Here is a 19,692-nt window from a genome sequence, read left to right as displayed (position 1 = left end):
CGTTGTTGCTGTAAATCTTGGATTTATCCGCTTCCCTCTCTGTTTTCTTTGTTAACGTTTAGAGGGAGGCGAATGCCTTGGTAGATTTCCTTGCCAAAGGTGGTACTACTCTTTTTTATGTATCCGTTTCAGAATCTGTAATTTCATTTTAGAGCAATAAAATTATGTGAACTTTCTATAAAATAAAAAAAAAAGATCTTAGAGAGAGAGATGTCACAGAAATATCAGGTAGAAAGATTAGAAAGGCCAAAACAGGCACACTGCAAATAAAGAGAACGAGTTGGAGAGAGAGGACCTGAAATGTTGGGGACTTTTTTCTAACAAAATTTTCTTATTTCTCTTTTGAACGGTAATTTTTTACCTAAGGGCGATAAAATGGTAATGCTTTTTTTCTTAAGAAAATTGTTTCATGCGAGCTGGATTGCATTTCTACATATGCGATCCAAAAGTATAAACGGTCCAAGTGTTTTCAAATATGTGGTCCATTTAAAAACGGTCCAAGTGTTTTCTTAATAGAATTATTATTTTTAGTTTTAGAATTTATATATTTATTTATATTCATGATATCCACCTTAGAGATTACATATCTTTAGAAAGTAAAAGTATAAAAATACCACTTACCATTGCTACAAGGTGGTCACAATCAATTTTATTAATTAGATGTGAAATTGGTTGACTGCATTTATTCCATTGACTAAACTCAAAGTTCCAAAAAAAAAAATTCAAACTTTATGACACACAAGCTATCAAGTTTCACATCGGATAGTTATAAATAATTGCGACCTCCTTTTATCAAAGGTGAATGATATGGTTGTATACAATCCCCTTTAAAGATTAAGTCCAAAAATCCATTACAAAAATAGATTTACTAAAAGGCCCACATTTCTATATGTAGGGGCTTGGCTTGCATGTTAAGCTCAACCCTTTTCTCATGGAATATTGCCTTTTGGTACGATAAGGTCAAATCAGTCCAAACCATGTGGGCTATAAATGCGCCACAGTTTCTAAAAAACTGACTTTGCATGTGGTCAACGGCACGCTGTGCATTAAAACAATGTTCGGCTATTATGGTCCCAAGCTGTTGCATTAAACAACGCCGATATTTATAAGTATGCAGTCCAAGACCATTTACCAAAGGCACATTACTTTTTGCCATTAGGGCACATTTGGTACCTATAAAAATACTTTCACACGTTAAAAAAAAAAAAAAAAACTATCCTATGTTATTGGATGTCGTAATTTTTTCACAGATCTCCACAGCTTTTCACATCGATTGGCAGCTGGCATAGGGAAATTTTTATATAAAAGTACTCATACAAATATTTTCACACCTACCAAACGCGCAATGTGAAATTAGAAAACTAAGGATAATACCATTCACTAGTCTTAAATCCAAAAGAATTTTTTTGATCATGGTGACAAGACAAGCTATCATATTTCACACTAGAGAAATCACTGGTCTTAAATCCCTAAAGTAAATCATCTTATAGCATACAATCCCATAATGCCGCAACCTATGGAGAGAGTGCCTAATAGAAAAAGGACAGAACCCGAATAGTGGGCCCCTCTCTCACCATGACCGTCCATGTTTGGTTTTAATGATATTCGTGACAACTAAATATTCTAAATATTATTTCTTCACAGTACCCTAGGGACCAAACTATACATTTGGTCCATATCCGAAACACCTAGTTAACGGGAATTTTACATCGTGAAATTCAAAAGCTTCCGCATTCACCTCGTGATCAATTTTTTCAATAAAAAATAATTTTGAGCTCAAAATTACCCAGATCTGATATCACAAAAGGATTGTCCCAGATGTAGACCATGGACAGTTCAGATTCAGTCTTGGAGAGAATTTTGATTTGAGGCATTTACACTTTAGAATGGGGTAAATATGATTTGGGAGTTCAGACCCTCTTAATATGGGCAATATGCATCTATACTCCACTAACATTGAATGATAATAGACTTAAGAAAGATGGCCTTTTATCAAATAAAGGAGATATATTATGTTACAAACAGCCACCGTACAAATATCAGAGGTAAAAAAATCTCTACAAAACACAAAGAAAACCTGCACACCAGTGGATAGGAACTCGGAGATGAGCTAGCTCAGTCTTAGGAACTCCACAAAGGCCATATTTAAAAGAAGCCTCACAAACCCACCAATTCCTCAACTGTTACCAGATTACCACACCAAACTATTGACACCCCTGATTATCAGAAAAAAGAAGGAAAAAAGGAAAGAAAAGAAAAAAAGATATTGACATCCCCTTTCTGAACTATTGTGCGAAATTTCTTCTCATACCTTAGTAAGACTATACCGAGGTAAAGTTCCATCCAAAGAAGCAAAAAACTTGGTTTGGTTTCAAACCTGGTTTCAGTATAGGGTTAGAATATTGATTCAAATATGCTATGCAGAAGGACGTTCGTGAGATATCAAGAGACAAACCTGAGCATCCCTTGCCTTATATCTCTGCAGTTCTTCTGAGGCACAAATGAGCCTGCAATAACACAAAAAATACCCAAAATAATTTGCATTAAAACCCCAGTTTCAGTTAAACGAGGAAGGTGTTCATAGATAAAAATTACCTCCACTGCAAATCAGATACTTCAGCCAACAACTCTTTCTCTCTCTCATTTGCTGCCTCGAGCTGCAAAAAAAGATGGGGGCAAAAAAAGAAAACCAAAAAAAATTAAAATTTCTTATATGCCCACTCGGAAAAAGGCATTATACATACCCAAACACCAGTGCAGGTGCCCAACATATATGAAACCATCTTAGTCATAGTCCTATATAAATGCAATAATTTATCAAGAAGAATATATAATAATATCATAACTACAATAATGTAAAACTTCAAATCCTTTACAATTTCTACACAACCATATAATAAGAGACTGTTTGTATTGAATTGTAAAATTAGGTTTCGTTTCAAGTAAGCTGGGTTCAAAGTTGAAAACGAACAAAAAATTCTATTTCTCATGCATGTGTGAACTCCTAATTTTCAGATAATCAGACCAGATTTTCTTCCATAGTATCACATTCTAAAATCAAACAACGCAAAACTTCTGATACTCCATAGGTTCCGCATGAATTTATATAACTGCTACCAGTTTTTTCTTGACGAAACATTTTTACTGATGCCAATCATCTCCGACCCACAGAAATGTTCACAGACATCAAGCACACCAAATCTCAATTATCAAATATTCACCTGGTTAAAGTTTTAGTATGACTAATATAAATTAGAAAAAATTTTGACTTTTATATGGTTTGGATGATATGTAACTCTTTTCTGGTTTGGATGTTATGTAAATTATTCTCTTTATATCGAATTCTGAAAGGAAAAATTTTAGGTAAGGTATCAACTTTATACTGTAGAAGTAAAGTGTACCTCAAAAACCCAAAAGAAAAGCTTGTTTCCAATACTAGAAAACCCTCCAATTGATCATCTCAACCTTAAGATGTATGGATATGAAAATAAAAAAGATTTCAAGTCCTAAAAATAATGCATCTTGTACATTATTTGGACAGTCGATTTTCAAGATTTTCAAGTGTCTATAGATATGCTTGATCTGCACATTTTCTAAACCATAAATTCTATAATTACAATTCAAAATAGATTTTCAGGTCGTTGTAAAGTTTCAAGCATCGAAACTGCATCTTTCGACAGAGGTTGAAAGTGTGCATTACTTTGATTGTTTAAGGTGGATCCCTTATATTAGCTCACCCATTCTAAAATCATGGAAGTATATAGTTGAATTGATTTGAGAATAGAGAGAAAGAGAAACAGACCGGAGCAGTTAAACCCAGCTATGCATGGCTAACAAGAGAGAGACAAAGAAGCAGAGGGAGGTGGAGTAGGGGCATCTCTGAACCCTCACATGAAAAAGAAGTTTTAATTTTTTTTTCTTCTTTTTTAAAGGAACTTCCACTTCTTGTCTTTTAAACCTATGCTATGTCAAATTTTTGTTAAACTTATAGCGTAAATGCTTCCCCTAAATCACATGCCAAAGAGATCTGCTCCATAACTGCACATACAACAAAAATTGACAGGTAAATTATAACCCAATGAGAAAGACAGGAACACAACAGAATGTTTAATAATGCATGATATAATATTTTTACAGCCATGCTCATAAATAAGTTGTACTCATTCGAGAAATAACTAAGGTTCCAACTCATAACCACTTACCAAAGATTTCTCTGAAGCTATGTTAGAGAAAGATGTGGATCCAAGATCGTTCACACAATTAGCTGTACAAAATAGACGACTAGCTGTATAAAATAGAACGGGCCTTAGGTAGATATCTTTGTAAAAAAAAAACACACAAATAAAAAGAAGTACCCTACCTGTATAAGCATCACCAGTACTCACGGTCTTCAACATTTGGAGAAGGTAATCCTAGTGAAAACAAGGTGACAAATGGGATAAGTGGGATAAGTCTGGATAGTCCAGCACTCGGTTGAACAGAAGCTAGATAAGAGAGATGCGTCCCTACCCTCTGAACAACATTTGAATACAAGACTGATTGAATTTGTGGATAAAGCATAGAACTGGGAAGATAGATTGTAGAATCAGATGGTGATGGAAGACAATTTGAAGGAAGTTGAGTAATCACCTGCAATATCCAAAGTGCAACATAAAACACTCCAGCAACAAGAATCACAAGAAATTAATAAACCCAAATAGTTTAGAATCAAGATTCTAAACTACAAACAAAATCCCAATACCAATGGACTCAAATATATAGTGAAGCAAACAAGAATCCAAGGAATCGAAATCCAGAGTGAATCACTTCCAATGCAGAAACTTGACACTCTTTCTCTAGAAACAAAATCTGTTCAGGCATTTGGCAAACTCATAAGAGTATATAGGGAACACAGTGCACGACAAACCCACGCACAGGATAACAGCAATGATTTTGGATTACATTATAATAGTCAATATTTCACAGTCCTTGATTCTTGACAATTATGAAAAGATATTTATATTTCTAGTTCTTTAAAAATCGACAAAAACTACAAACTCTTATGCACCATTTGCTGACTTGCACAGTCATATACGAATTCTAAGAACTTCATTGCATCTAAAATCAAATAATGATTTTCATGTCATGGTGCGGACACATGCAACAAAAAAGAACTGCATTGAAGCTGGAAAATTGTGATATTCAGCTAGTCAAGAATTATTACCGATCTGTAACCAAAAGGGGAACATGTTATTTAGGAAAGTGAATTGAAGGTTTACACACAAAGCATGGTACCCACAGATAGTTATTTGGAGTCAGAAACTATAACGAGCCATCCACCATAGAGAAACTGAAACTTCCTTAATCATATGTAAGTAAATTTCTACACCAGAAAAATCAGTAGATGAAGACCAAGTAAAACCAATACCCTCAATAACATTGTAGTTCGATCAAAAGCAATATTTTGTGGCAATTAACTACTTTAGCTGTTAAGATTTCAACAAATACCTGCAGGCTATGACTTTTTTGTAAGACAGGAGAATGGGGTACCTGAAAGAGCAACATGACATTACATCCTATTCGAAATGAAAAAGAAAACTACTGCACTAAAAAAGCTTACCTTTTCTAAATCAACATTCTCAGATGTGACTTTGAAACGCCCTTTTTGCTGGACAACAGGCCCCTTTGATTTTTCATCAAGGTCATCAGAATTGGTTACTGCAATTACACAGCAGAGTCAAACATAAATCATCAGATTGAGAAAAGCAGATGGTATACAGTCATGAAAGTTTTTTATATACAACAGAAAGAGTCAAGCAGCATAAGTGGAACTCGGACATTAATCAAACATGACATACAATATGCTGATGAGGCATAAGCCTCAATCACCTTCCTATTTCTCATGATAACAATAAGAATAAATGTCTCTGATAAAATGATAATATTTAAATATTTAAACCTACACGGAGGAACAAGATTCATGTAGCCGATCCCAAATAGTTGGGATAAGGCTCCGATGATGATGATGATCCAAAGAAATATTGATAGTGTGATATAAATAGTTTTAATATCTTCATCACATGAATAGAGCAACATTAGTCAATGCTTTAGTACAACGTAAATCAAAGTTCAATTAAGACCAAGCCAAGTTCGCCAAGTGCATAGAATATGAAAGAAACTTGGATACTTCGGGAAAATCCTTGACACGCCGATGCAACTTAAAAAACTATGCATGTGGCTGAGGTACGTTAAGGTAATGCAACATGAAATTATTTTTCTTATAGTGGAAAAGCCCAGGGGCCCCAATGATGAATCGTCTCTCTCTCTCTCTCTCTCTCTCTCTCTCTCTCTCTCTCTCTCTCTCTCTCTCTCTCTCTCTCGAGCAGTTCAGCGGTAGGAATCGAACATGAGATTAGTGCTGGTAAACATCAGCAGCTAATCAGATGCTGATGACAGAATGATGAATCTTGAAGAGTAGAAGGCACAAAGAGGTCTACCACCCCAAACCCATGGCCTTTGTGCTTCAAGCCTCACTGGTGAGGCCCAAGGTTTTTTAATCATGCATTTCAAGAATACACCCCGAAACAATTTTCAGAAAAATAATCAAACCACACTCTTCTCGAATATATAAAATATAAAATCATGGAAACAACTGCAATGAATATATAAGAAAGCATGAACTTCTTTTTTTTTAAAAAAAGTAATTATATAACCAAACATGAATTAGGGAGGATCATATGCATGCCTGTGAACTTAGATGGCCGAGGAATGCTTTCAAGTGCATCATCCATTGCCTGAGAAACCAGCTGTCCGTCCAAGTTTCCTTGACTCTGGGGTTGACTTGGTTGTTCGTCACTGGAAAATGTTGAACTCGTAAGAATATGTGGAGCAAATGTGTATATGTATATATATATATATATATATATATATATGCATTACAATACAAAACAGAGAAAAAAAAATTCTTCAAAAGAACTCTGAACAATTTCTTTCGCCTCCACAATTAGCATCATGTATCAATATAAGAAGTCTGTATTTCTCAACCAATTCTTTAATGTGAGAAAAAGTAGATCTCCTTTATTTATCATAAATCACAGAATCCAACCTTTCTCCTTTGTATGTGGCAAGTGGGAGAAAAGGGTTTGAGACAACTTCTTGTTCATTCGCAAACTTCTCAATATCAGCATTGTTACACTGCAACTCCATGACTGAAGTACTCTGCCTAGCACTGCCTTCACCGGTTAAACTGAGAGCATCAAAGTCATCCTCGAATCCATGAGCTTTGAACCTAAAACAAAGAAACTACTAACATTGAGATAACAAATTGCTTTGTGAGACTAAGATTCTCAATGCTGTCATAATAGTGAGACACGACCAGTAAACATAGGACAGTTTTCTGATTTAAGGAAATAGAATTATGCTAGAATGTATTGTCCTAACTAATATATCAGTCTTTAACTTTGACTTTCCACTAAATAGATAATATGATGAGATAAGTAAGGATCAAAGGCATAGCACCAGAAGAAGAAGTTTGAAACAATGATTTTACAAAATGAATACCTGATAATCTTAGGATCTTGGCCTGGCAAGGGAAGATGTGCATCTCCAGGTCCAGTCGCATGACCTCCATCCTGCCAACTCTCCAAGTCAATAGGATGCCTGGGAGTCACTTATTCCTATCTATATAAAGCCACTAAAGAGCAGCCACATTTGCGAGAGAAGTAACCATGTAATGACTCGAAAGAATAAATAAATAAAAATAAAAAATAAAAGGAATACAATTTATCAACCTGGATTGTCCGTTTAAAAATTAAGGGAGAAAGGAGGTCACCAGGAAGTGCCGGTTACTTCCTCTCTCTAGAAACCAAAAAATAAACAAATATCCTCACACTCTCCCTCTACAGACCCCCAAACCCCAATCTCTCTCTCTCTCTCTCTCTCTCTCTCTCTCTCTCTCTCTCTCTCTCTCTCTCTCATCCATGTAATGACTCGAAAAAATAAATAAATAAAAATAAAAAATAAAAGGAATACAATTTATCAATCTGGACTGTCCATTTAAAAATTAAGGGAGATAGGAGGTCACCAGGAAGCGCCAGTTACTTCCTCTCTAGAAACCAAAAAATAAACAAACATCCTCACACTCTCCCTCTACAGACCCCCAAACCCCAATCTATCTCTCTCATCCATTATTTCTTTGGCATGTTTTGATATCAGTTTGTTCAGATGCCATTGTTTCAGCTACTAGCTTGGAGAAGGGATGAAGAGATGAGGTACAAGACCCACTGTGCTTTGGATTTTGAATGCCACACAGTAATAACCAAGAAAGAAAAGAGTTATAAAGAGAGAATAGAATTGAAAACCATGATCAATGAACTCGACATTGTCTAAATCCCCCTGTATTTTCATCTGCCCCATTTTCCTCAAGCCCAGACTTGACCCTATGACTCTATGTACCAGACATCTACAATCAAGCGAACATCGTCAAATGGTTTTTGGTGGGTCATCTCACTAGGCCAATCACCATATAACAGCTTTGAGATGCTTCCATTATGCCCAACAAAACACTTCACCATCTTTCTCAGAGATATTTGTGAAAGAAGAGATCAAAAGAATGTTCAGGGAAGAATACAGAAAAGGGCTGCTAAAAGCCCAGGACAGCCTCGGGCTTTCGGTCTGGGCCCAGTTTCTGCCATTTGGGCCTAATGTTAAGGCCAACATGCCCTAGGCCCAAAATATTTTAGGGCCAGGCCAGGTCAGGACCCAGCTTGTTTTTTCAGTCCGGACTCTGGACTTGTTATCATGCCATGAGTCCTGCTCGGCCCAAACTAAGCCTAGGCCTACCTTACACTGTTTTGGGCTGGGCTAGGCTAGGGACAGCCCAGCGAGAACCCAGCCCGTTAACAGCCCTAAATAAAGGACTTTTAGAAACCCTAAAAAAGGAAAAAGGCCAACCAAGGTTCTGGCATTAAAGAAGCTATAAAAGTGTTTCAGACTATTAGTTGGGGAGAAAAACAGTGGTTGACGAAAATGAGGTGTCTCTGATTGCCTCTCTCTTGGTTCCTGTCACGAGAATGCAGTTTGGCCTGAAGCCATTGCAATTCTGGTCAATCTCTTTCTAGATTCAGAGGAAAGTCTTATGCAACCTACAAAGGTCTCTTCAGGTGGATTTGCTCGATGAGGTGACATAAGAGACCAAGATCAATTTTACAAAGCTTTAGAGTTTATAATAAATGAAAAGGAATTTGTTACAGAGATAGGCTCTTGCCGTAGCTCATTAGCTGGCCTCCTTGTTTTGGTAAAGGATCGAAGGATCCTTAATGCAATAGTAGCTAGTTTCAATTTCCTAAGGATTTTGTGTACATTTAAGCAAGTTCTAACCGTAGTTGTGGGTATTCTTAGGCTTTGGCTTAGTAGTAGACATGTCGGTTTGCGTGAGGGAGGTCGAGAGTACTAATCTTTAAAACTTGTCCCAAAAGCCCAAACAAGCTAGACCATACCTTACTCTCTTTTTTTCACCCTGGTTGCAGGCAATGGCGCTACTTTCCAACTGCAACGCAGACAGTTTAGAGAACAAATGCAGGTTGGGGCGATAGAGATATATATATATATATATATATATATATATATATATATATGTGGAGAAGCAGTCTAACGAATAGATCTGAGGTTGGTGTTTGAGAGAGGGAAAGAGAGATCTCAAGAGTGATTATATATATATATATATATATATATATATATGGAAGAACCTAAAAAAATCCTATAGGCGAAATGCAACAGTGTTTCGCCATCCGTGGTGGTTTATTGAACAAACCCGCAGCGGACAACGCAGTCCATTGCGGTTCCGCTTGAATTTTTTGATCGCCACGGACATGCTAGGTCCATGGCAGTCGAAAAATGCATGCCGTCAGATTTTTGCGAACGGTGATGCACCTATGGTTGAAAACACTGTTCATTTTTGCCCATTGTGTAGATGCTTCTATATATATATATATATATATATATTCATATATGGAAAAAGTTTGTATAAGGTTGCAACCTTAAAATGTAGAATTAAGGATGCACCTCAAAAATCCATCGGAAAAGGTTGTTTTGATGTTAAAAAACCTTCTAATTGATCATCTCAACATCGAGATGTATGAATATGCATAAAAAAAAAGATTTCGAGTCCCAGAAACAACGCATCTTGCAACATATTATCTAGACCGTCCATTTTCAAGATTTTCATAAGTTTATAAATCTACTTGGTTTTAATCATTTCTGGAGTTTAAAATTTTATATTTAAATATGAAAATAGATTTTCATGTAATCCTAATAATTTTGAATCCAAATTTACATGTTATGATAAAATTTGGAGGTGCACCATAATTGGATTGTTTAAGGTTGCAACCTTATAGAAACCACACCCTAAATATATATATATATATATAGATGAAAAAGTCTTCCCAACGCCTATAAGTACAAATTGACAGTGATTTCACCTACCATCATCACCGTCCAAAGTTCATTACACAGTCACGATTGTCCTATAGTGTTTCATTTTTTTTTTTTTTTCTACAAATCGGAATGACCTAAAATTTGGAGTGTGTATACATCTTAGTAAGGCACACCTAATAAAAATATAAAAAAAATAATTCATAAAAAATAAATTGACCAAACTTTTTGGGGGTAGTTTGGTAAACAAATTCATGTAAAATATTTTTTTGATATTTTTCATAGATTCGCCTATTTTTTATGAACACACGCTCCAAATTTCAGGTCATTCCGATTTGTAGAAAAAAAAATGAAAAATGAAACACTACCGGACAATCATGACCGTTCGATGAACTTTGGATAGTGATGAGGGTAGGCGAAATCACTGTTCATTTTCGCATATATTTTGTAGCATCTTCCATATATATATATATATAAAGAGAGAGAGGGTAGGCCCAAAAAGACATGGTTGGAAGTGTTCCGAAAAGATATGGGGACTTATGGCCTCACTGAGGGTATGGCCTTTAATATAGCAAAATGGCGAACCAGGATTCGTATAGCCGATCCCAATTAATAGGGAAAAGGCAATGATGATGATGATGACATATATATCTATAGGAAAAAGTTTATATATGATCGCAACCTTAAAATGTAAAATTACAGATGCACCTCAAAAATTCATCAAAAAAGGTTGTTTTAATGTTGAAAAAACCTCTAAATGGTCATCTCAACATCGAGATGTATAAACGTGGATAAAAAAAAAAGATTTTGAGTCCTAAAAATAGTGCATCTTGCAATACATTATCTAGACCGTCCATTTTCAAGATTTTCATATGTTTATAAATCTACTTGATTTTAACCATTTTTGGAGTTTTAAATTTTATAATTAGATATAAAAAATAGATTTTGAGATAATCCTAATAATTTTTTCACCAAAATTACATGTTATGTTGCAATTTGGAGGTGCGCCTTAAATGGATTGTTTAAAGTTGCAGCCTTATAGAGACCACACCCATATATATATATATATATATATATATATAGAGAGAGAGAGAGAGAGAGAGTAAACCTTCCAATGGTTGGGCAGCTATAATGAATAGTAATATAGGTGGAATCTCAGCCATCAAATCTTCATCATATGGTTCAGAATGCATAACACTATATGAATTTTAATATTTTTTCTATAAATATGATTAAGATGAAATTTTGGGTGTACATAACTAACACTATCGCGCACCATATAAAAATGCAAAAAAAATATTTTCAATAATTTAAAATGACCAATTACGATCATTTTATATTTTGGGAAACATTTTTTATATATTTTTTAATTGTGCACCCTATTTTTTAGTACACGAGTCTAAAATTTCATTATGACCTGATTTCTAAAAAAATATTAAAATTCATATAATGATATGCATTTTGAACCATATGATGAAGATCTAATCGCTGGGATTCCACCTATATTACTATTCATTATAGCTGCCCAGCTATTATTAGCTTTTTCCCTATATATATATATATATATATATGGAAGAGACTACAAAACGACTATGGACGAACATGAACAGTATTTTCACCTGTAGGCTCATTTTTTCGAACGGCATGGACTGTCACGGATATAGCATGTCCATGACGAGATTTTTTTCACGCAAAAAATATATAGGGACCGCCACGGCTCCCGTAGGTCCATAGCAGTTTTTAGGCAAAACCGTCATGGACATAATATGTCTGTGACAGGGGCGAAACACTGTAGCTATTCGCCTGTAGGTTTTTTTAAGACTTTTTTTATATACATATATATATATAAAAAAATTCAATCTATCTATCTATCTATATATATATATATAGAGAGAGAGAGAGAGAGAGAGAGAAAGAGGGAGGGTGAGAGGGCGGAAAGAAAGAGGAGTAACCTGGGCTTGCCAGTAGACCCCTCTCCGTTAATTTTTAATCCAACAGTTAAATTTGTGCAGGCAAATCCAATGGTAGTCCACACATGGGTCGATGCTATAGCGATCTGCCCATGCGCGGACAAAATGTTTTTCCGGATAAACAAAATCCAATCAAATCAAAACTTACTGTAGCAACCATATCAGAAATATCCATGACCGCGGGCTGGCAATTTGAATCTTTCTCTAGCGAATCATAAAACCCAAGCATTCCTTGATCTTTATCAGGAAGAATATCATCGACATCTGGAATCTATTGCATGAAATAAATACAACTAAATGATTTTTTAAAAGGAAGAAACTTGAAGCGCCAATACCAATTAGAGGAATACAAAAGGATGAACATATATACCAAAGAAGCCTGAGCTTTCACATCTTCAATATTAAAGTTCCAGGCACTGATCCCTCGATTGTATTCATTCTACATAAATTTAAAAAATAAACCATATGTAGTCAATAAAATGCTGATAGTCAAAAGAGAATGCAAATAACATAAACGACAATGCTTTACTTTTGCTATTCACAAGGAATAGACTACATAAAAAAGGAACTCATCCTTGTTAAAATCTAAGTGCACTAACACAAGCATCAGCAATGTATAAAGAAAGCAGACATTTAACCTGGGATCTCTCCTCTTTCTCACCATCAGGCATTTTCTTTTGTGCAAGCATATCAGCTTCTTTATCCTAAAGAACATGCAAAAAAACAATGAGAAAATGAAACTATATATATCTACAGCGGACAAGAAAAGCATAGGAGAACTCCTAAAATTTAGAGGAATCTGTTGACCTTCAAGTGTCTAATGCGATCACCAAGAGAAGGCATTCCATCCAATATAGTCCTTGCCATGTAATCATTGGACCTTGCTTGCTTAAAGAACGCGTGTTTCAGAAGCTTTTCAGCACTGGGACGTTTTGAAGGATCTTTCGCCAAGCACATAGCGATCATTTGCTTGAAAGACTGAATGAAAAATGCACCAAAGAATAGTTGCTCATGAGGAAAACCAATCCTGAAATGGCATGAACAAAGGCATGTTGTGCTGCAACTACAATGTATACCTTTGAGAACTTCTTATCTCTCTCATAATCAAGGCCTGGTGGAGCATTTTGCAAGGTCATAAGCAAAACCTAGAGAAGAAAAGGAAAAAAAGAAAAAGCTACCATTATTTCACAGTTTCAAAGTGGTCAACAATATATACCGAAATCATGTAGCGAAGAAGTACAAATTTTCACAAACCTTCATAGGAGGATATTTTGAAAAAGGAGCATGACCATGAGCTAGTTCTAATGCAGTTATGCCAAAAGACCATATATCTGCCCTGAAAGAGAAAAAATGATGAAGCATAAAAAGTGGAACAAATGTGGATACAAGAAGATGAAATCAAACTTACTAATAATCAGACAAACATACTTAAAGTTATAGCCATGTAACTGCTCCATCACTTCAGGTGCCATCCTACAAAATAAATTACAGATGAACAAGCCCATTAAAGCCCAATGATTTTAATCAATAAAAGGTAATTTAACCAAACAGTTAAAGTCAATACCTTCCACAACAGAAACAACACTAAGGTTCCAAACAAATGTTTACAGATTAGACAGAATACGCACCAGCAAGGTGTCCCAACAAATGTATTTCTGGAGCGCTGCCTATCACCTGAATCATAAAGGCATACAGAAACACCAAAATCGCCCAGCTTAATTGCACCAGTTGCTTCAACTAAGATATTTCCAGCCTGTACCAAAAATACAGATTTCCAAATAAGAAATTAGAGCATAATAACAGGTTTCTCACACTCCGTTGCATTTTTAACAAAAGAAGGAAAGAAACAACTCACTATACTGTGTGCTAAGGACCTACAAATCAGAGTTTCAATATATAACCCTTTCTAAGGGCTGACAAATTTTGTGAACACATGATTTGGGTGCATTTTGGGTTTTGATTTTCATTGCTTTTGATAGTTTGGTCATTATGTTAAGAGACACAAATCAAGAATATGCAGAATCATTAGTTTTATTAGCGTAATCATATTGTATCTGGGTATTTTAAACCTTCATGTCCTCAGATACTTGTAAATCTGGGGCATTATACATGTTGTTGTCTCCTTCACAAGCTTATATTCTTGCGGTCCTGTCAATGCACATAACATATGATTAGCTAGCTTTTATTCCTATTTGTTCATACATTTACCAAACTCTTTGGATCCATCTAGGATGCACTTTATCACACTTTTATTTTCATATTTACCAAGCAATTAGTGTGGATGCATATAAGTGAAGCCTCCATTAATCTACAAGAAATTCATTCATCCCATATCAATTTGCATTGCTAAGATGTGGTGTACAATTCGGGTTATTGTTTCACTTTGACTTAAGGATAAGACTGTTCCAGAATTTCAGCACTTGCTCTGAATAGCAATTTTCTTGTCCTTTTTCTAGTAACATTTACCCTCTTTCTCACTATGTCCTGTCAGATGCATTTCAAAACACAATTTGAAACACTTAAAACCTGGCACATGCATCAGCACATGTTAAGCGCCAGATCCACAGAATATGGCTTGCCAATAAAGCTGCCCAAATTTGACTGAAATGTGTTCAATATACAAGAAACCTAGAAATTAAATCATTCCAAAACTACAACATACCCAAGCAGCATGAGCATGCCTTCTTAAGGGTGCATTTGATAACTTTCTCTGCAGTTTCTCTGGGATTCTCCCTACTGCTAACTTTCCTAGATTCTCGGAAGCAGATGAAAATTGGTAACCTGAAAGTTGGGGACCTTGTTTGATAAATTGTGGTGCTGGTATTTTCACTTGCTTGGCATTGGGAAAGCTAGTATATATATTATAGATACTATACTATTATATTAATATAATATTATAATATTATAATATAATATAATATACATTATTATATATTATTATATTACATTATATATTTTATATTAATATTATATATTTTATATGTAATATTATTATATTGTTTGTTAAATTGTGGTGCTAGTATTTTCACTTGCTTGGCATTGGGAAAGCTAGTATATATATTATATATAACATATATTATATTATATTTTATATTATAATGTTATATCAATATAATGGTACATATTATATTAATATTATATATAATATACATTATTATATATTATTACATTACATTATATATTTTATATTAATATTATATATTTTATATGTAATATTATTATATTACATTAATATAATATAACAATATATCATAATATATTATAATGTTAGTATTATTATAATAATTAACATTATAATATATTACATATATTATAATAATGTTATATTATAATATGTAATATAATATATTATTATATTATAATATGTAATATAATATATTATTATATTACATTATATTATTAATAGAAAATTGGCAGCAAAGAGGTTCTTATGGTCAGCCACTTTCCTCAAGGGATTAGTGAAATAGGGAAAAATAAGTTCCAACTTTCCCCAATTTTACTGTTCTCAAACAGGTGAAAACGACAATACAGGAGAAAGTGTGAGACTTTCCCTTGTTTCCTCCGTTATCAATGCCCCCTAAGGGCATCAGCTGCTGAAATGATTTCTTGTACCCAAGTGTTCTTTACAGCCTTCCGAGCCCGAAATCACATGGTATCAAATTGATAGAGAGAAAAAACCCGATTTTTCTAAAAATCTCTAGCAACTAGAGCATGTTGCTTTAAGAAAATCAAATCTTCCTTTGTTTGTCCAACATACAAGTGTGTACTTCAATTTTTGTTTTATTTTTTTATTTTTTACTAGGAAAAGATTCTTATCTGGAAACGTTATTGCATGGTTGCTAAACTTAAACCAAACAGCAGTACACATCAACATAAAGAATAAAGTCAAAAGAAATATGATGAATCTTTGTATTTCTCTACACTTACAAACCAGAAGTAAGAATCATGATTTATAATATAGAGAATACTTCCATATTTTATAGTGTAACAGCCCGTGTCATTCCAACGGTAAAGAAAAAGGAATAGCCAATTGATCAGATATGCACAGCGTTATTGATGCCTTGTGTATCATTTGCATGCAGTCCACCTATCACTCTAAATAGCAAATTTGGTTTTCCATTCTAACAAGACATTCTCAGTAATATCCATTAGATTGTAATATGGAGATGTTCAACTACAACTATTAATATGAATATCTCACTAGTGACTAAATCTTCAAGGAAATTGTAAATCCTTTACATACACAGGTACTTCACAGTGTATATTGAAGCAAATAATATATATGGAAAAAGACATTATCACATAACAAGATGAACAAAATGCTAACCTTGATATCTCGGTGAATGTGCCCATGATGATGAAGATACGCTATGCCCTTTAACGCTTCACGTAAAACAGTCGCTATGATTGTCTCCTCAAAACCATCTGGATACGCATGCTTCAATATATGAAGGCAGGATCCACCGGCCATGTAGGGCATGACAACCCAAAGGGTATGCTCATGTACAAAGGAACAATGTGCTTTAAGGACATTTGGATGATCCACCAAAATCATTGTTTGTGCCTCTCGACGGATATTATCCTGCATTGGGAAAGAGGATGATAATGAATTAAAGATTTGAACAACAATCAGCATCATTATATTCAATACTATCAGAAATGAAAATTATATTATTTATAACAGGAGGCAAACATTGAATATACCAAATTTTGAATAAGTATATTTGCACAGTATAAAACAATTAGTCAATAGTATAAACAATTAATATAATAAGTACCAAGCATCCTTCTTTGCCAACAAATAATAATAATGTATTAGCAATAATAATGAGGTTCTGTTGTTGTTGCTGTTGGTGGTGGTGGTGGGGTGGTGGTGGTATTGTTGTTGTTACTATTAGCAATAAGACTACTGCCGTTGTTATAATTTATTTTTACCGATGTTATTATTGTCGTCATTATTCATGGAACCTAGCAGTTTCTCATTTTATCTTCTTTTCATTAATGTAATGTAGCTTCTGATAAACATCCTCTTTTCTCTTGTAAAGGGTTGCTCTAACATCAAACAACTAAGCGAGCCACACATTTTACATACACTTGAACAAACAAGGGAATAAACGTAAACTTCTTTATTGTCCTTTGCAATATTGTGACAATTGTCTGGGGCCTGGAAAATCATTCTTGTTCTGCTATTTCATAAAGTGTATTTATACATTGCATCTTTCATTTTGCCAACAATTACAATTCAATGAGATGTTGCATCTCCCTCTCCCTCCTTAGTAGAACATGTCAACTTCTTATCATTTGGAATTTTCTCTAAGGGGACAATATTCCTAAACTTGTTCATCACTATTCCCATTTTAGAAGACATCTTTAAATACCTTGATGTTTCTTTCGTTTTGAATTGGAATTTGATCCTTTGAGACCGGTTCCAACAAGATTTGTGTGGCACCAAGACTCATTGAATCATTTCTCTTGATAAAAGTGTGTGTGCGTACATGTGACTTAATATTATTCTTGATAAAAGTGTGTGTGTGTACAATTTAATAACTTTTAGCCTCACGGAGAAGATTGGTTTTAACGAAGGAACGGGAATCTCCTTTTGGTTCTATTTTTCAAGTAACCATGTATTTCATCGAAGCAAATGTATACATAAAGTTGTTATCAAAAGAGTAAGACAAATGGAGATGTATACAATATAGAGAGAGAGAGAGAGGGGAAAAGAGAAAGAAAGGACAGGGCAATTACAAAACAACTAAGCCAGCAAAGAATATGTAACGTCCTGCTCCACAGAAAGGGCTCCATTGCAATAGGAATAAATCATACCAAGTTATTTATGTCTTGTTGCATAAACAATATGCCAGCTTCTCTTAAAATAACTCCCAGCAATTCAACATCGTGAACAAGGTCTCCCAACATTAGCACGCTGAAATATTATCAAACAGATACCCAACAACTGCATATGGATCATGTCCAATAAACCTGATGTCCTAGTAGGACTGTCTAAGATTCAAGTGACCTTTTAATCTCAATTAACCATGTGAGGGTCTAAAAGGAAAACTGTGTCATAAAGCATCATAATCAGCAGGTAATTTAGAAGCAAAGGCGGGCAAATGACACAATCAATTGGGCAATGGGAATAGTTATTCAGTTTTGTGTCGTGGCTATGGCACTAAATTCACATTGGATCAGCAAAATAACCAAATAACATGCTGTGATCAGTATCGGATCCTAAACCTTTCAGAAAAGGATATCAGGAATACCCAAAAAAAAGTGCCTTCTAATGTACATTGAAATCATAATTACAAGTTTATTTTTTTACTAAGTTAACCTTACATAATTACAAGTTTATCGGCAAAAAGGCCAAGATTGCGATGACTCTCGAAAAAAAAACTGAAAATGAAGAATTCCACACCACCCCCCATCCCAAAAAAAAAAAAAAAAGAGGTAATAATCTAAAAGAAAAAACACCGAATTTCATTGGAAAAGAAACAGAAGAGTACTAATGATAATAATAACAACAACTCCTCATAAAAATTAGCTAATTAACAAGAACTCACTGATGGATTCTATAAACAAAAATATAAATAAGATCAAATACGAACGCTCCAACAAAAAAAAACGAGAACCATTGTTCATTAAATGCAATGAGAAATCAAAACCAAAAGGCTCACCAAATTACTGTTCGTCTTCTCAAAATCCAGAACCTTGATAGCAATGATCTCATTCAAAGGAATGCATATTGCCCTAAAAACCTTAGCACTAACACCATGTCCAATCTCCTCATGGAGCCTGTAATCCTCAGCCTTGATCGGATACTTCTTCCTCTCCATTTTCACCACTTCCTCTCACAAACCTCAAGCTCGACACACACCATCGAGACAGCAGAGAAAGCAAAACTCACATTGGTTGCAGAGAGAGAAAACCCTAAATCCATGGATCTGAGGCATACTGCTCCCAAAAGCTACGCCAAAAAAAGCAGACGCTCTAGACCGATCTGGTAAGTGCATGGCGAAGTATGAAATGGAATTCCAAGAGCTACGCCATGAAGAGGCAGAAAAAGAATTAGGGCTTGATAGACTGGTTCCTAGAGAGAGAGATTTTCAGAGAGATAAAGAAAGAGAAGAGAGATTTTCCTTTTTGTTTCTTATGGTTTCAGAGGAGCGCGGGGCTCTCGGCGCTTGAAGCGTTTGTAATGCGAAAGCCCGCCACATGGGGTGGTGACTTCCTATTTTTGTAAAGGTATATTTAAGAGCCCTAATTTTGACACCCTGTGTTTTTTGTAATCACACTCTCTCCCCGCTCTTTAGGAGAT

General features: G+C 34.8%; 1 protein-coding gene across 21 annotated transcripts; it reads right to left on the bottom strand.

Annotated features, from left to right (window-relative positions):
* Window positions 1-1,987: 1,987 nt before the first annotated feature.
* LOC18435354 (Protein kinase superfamily protein) lies at window positions 1,988-19,692 on the bottom strand. 21 transcript variants are annotated; one of them, XR_016045930.1, is made up of 22 exons: window positions 19,052-19,688; window positions 16,708-16,962; window positions 14,009-14,133; window positions 13,809-13,853; window positions 13,635-13,716; window positions 13,457-13,525; window positions 13,188-13,358; window positions 13,019-13,084; window positions 12,751-12,819; window positions 12,529-12,651; window positions 7,540-7,610; window positions 7,085-7,267; window positions 6,725-6,834; window positions 5,600-5,697; window positions 5,488-5,529; window positions 4,510-4,629; window positions 4,361-4,412; window positions 4,203-4,285; window positions 2,596-2,657; window positions 2,456-2,507; window positions 2,312-2,377; window positions 1,988-2,180 (listed from the first exon to the last, which is right to left on the bottom strand). XR_016045930.1 is itself a non-coding variant. In XM_088853871.1 (21 exons), exons 1-21 carry the CDS (start codon window positions 19,208-19,210, stop codon window positions 2,372-2,374), a joined length of 2,043 nt encoding a protein of 680 aa, XP_088709997.1. In that variant the 5' UTR covers window positions 19,211-19,692; the 3' UTR covers window positions 1,988-2,371. The 21 variants fall into 21 exon arrangements, 7 of the variants coding, with proteins under 7 accessions (XP_088709997.1, XP_088709998.1, XP_088710002.1 ...); XR_016045931.1 differs by having other exon boundaries at window positions 4,203-4,264; XR_016045938.1 differs by having other exon boundaries at window positions 4,510-4,564.

Source organism: Amborella trichopoda, chromosome 12 (genome assembly GCF_054954075.1).
Source record: "Amborella trichopoda isolate Santa Cruz 75 chromosome 12, AtrichopodaSantaCruz75HAP2 v2.0, whole genome shotgun sequence".
NCBI lineage: Eukaryota > Viridiplantae > Streptophyta > Magnoliopsida > Amborellales > Amborellaceae > Amborella > Amborella trichopoda.
This window is presented reverse-complemented; position numbering and strand designations above follow the sequence as displayed.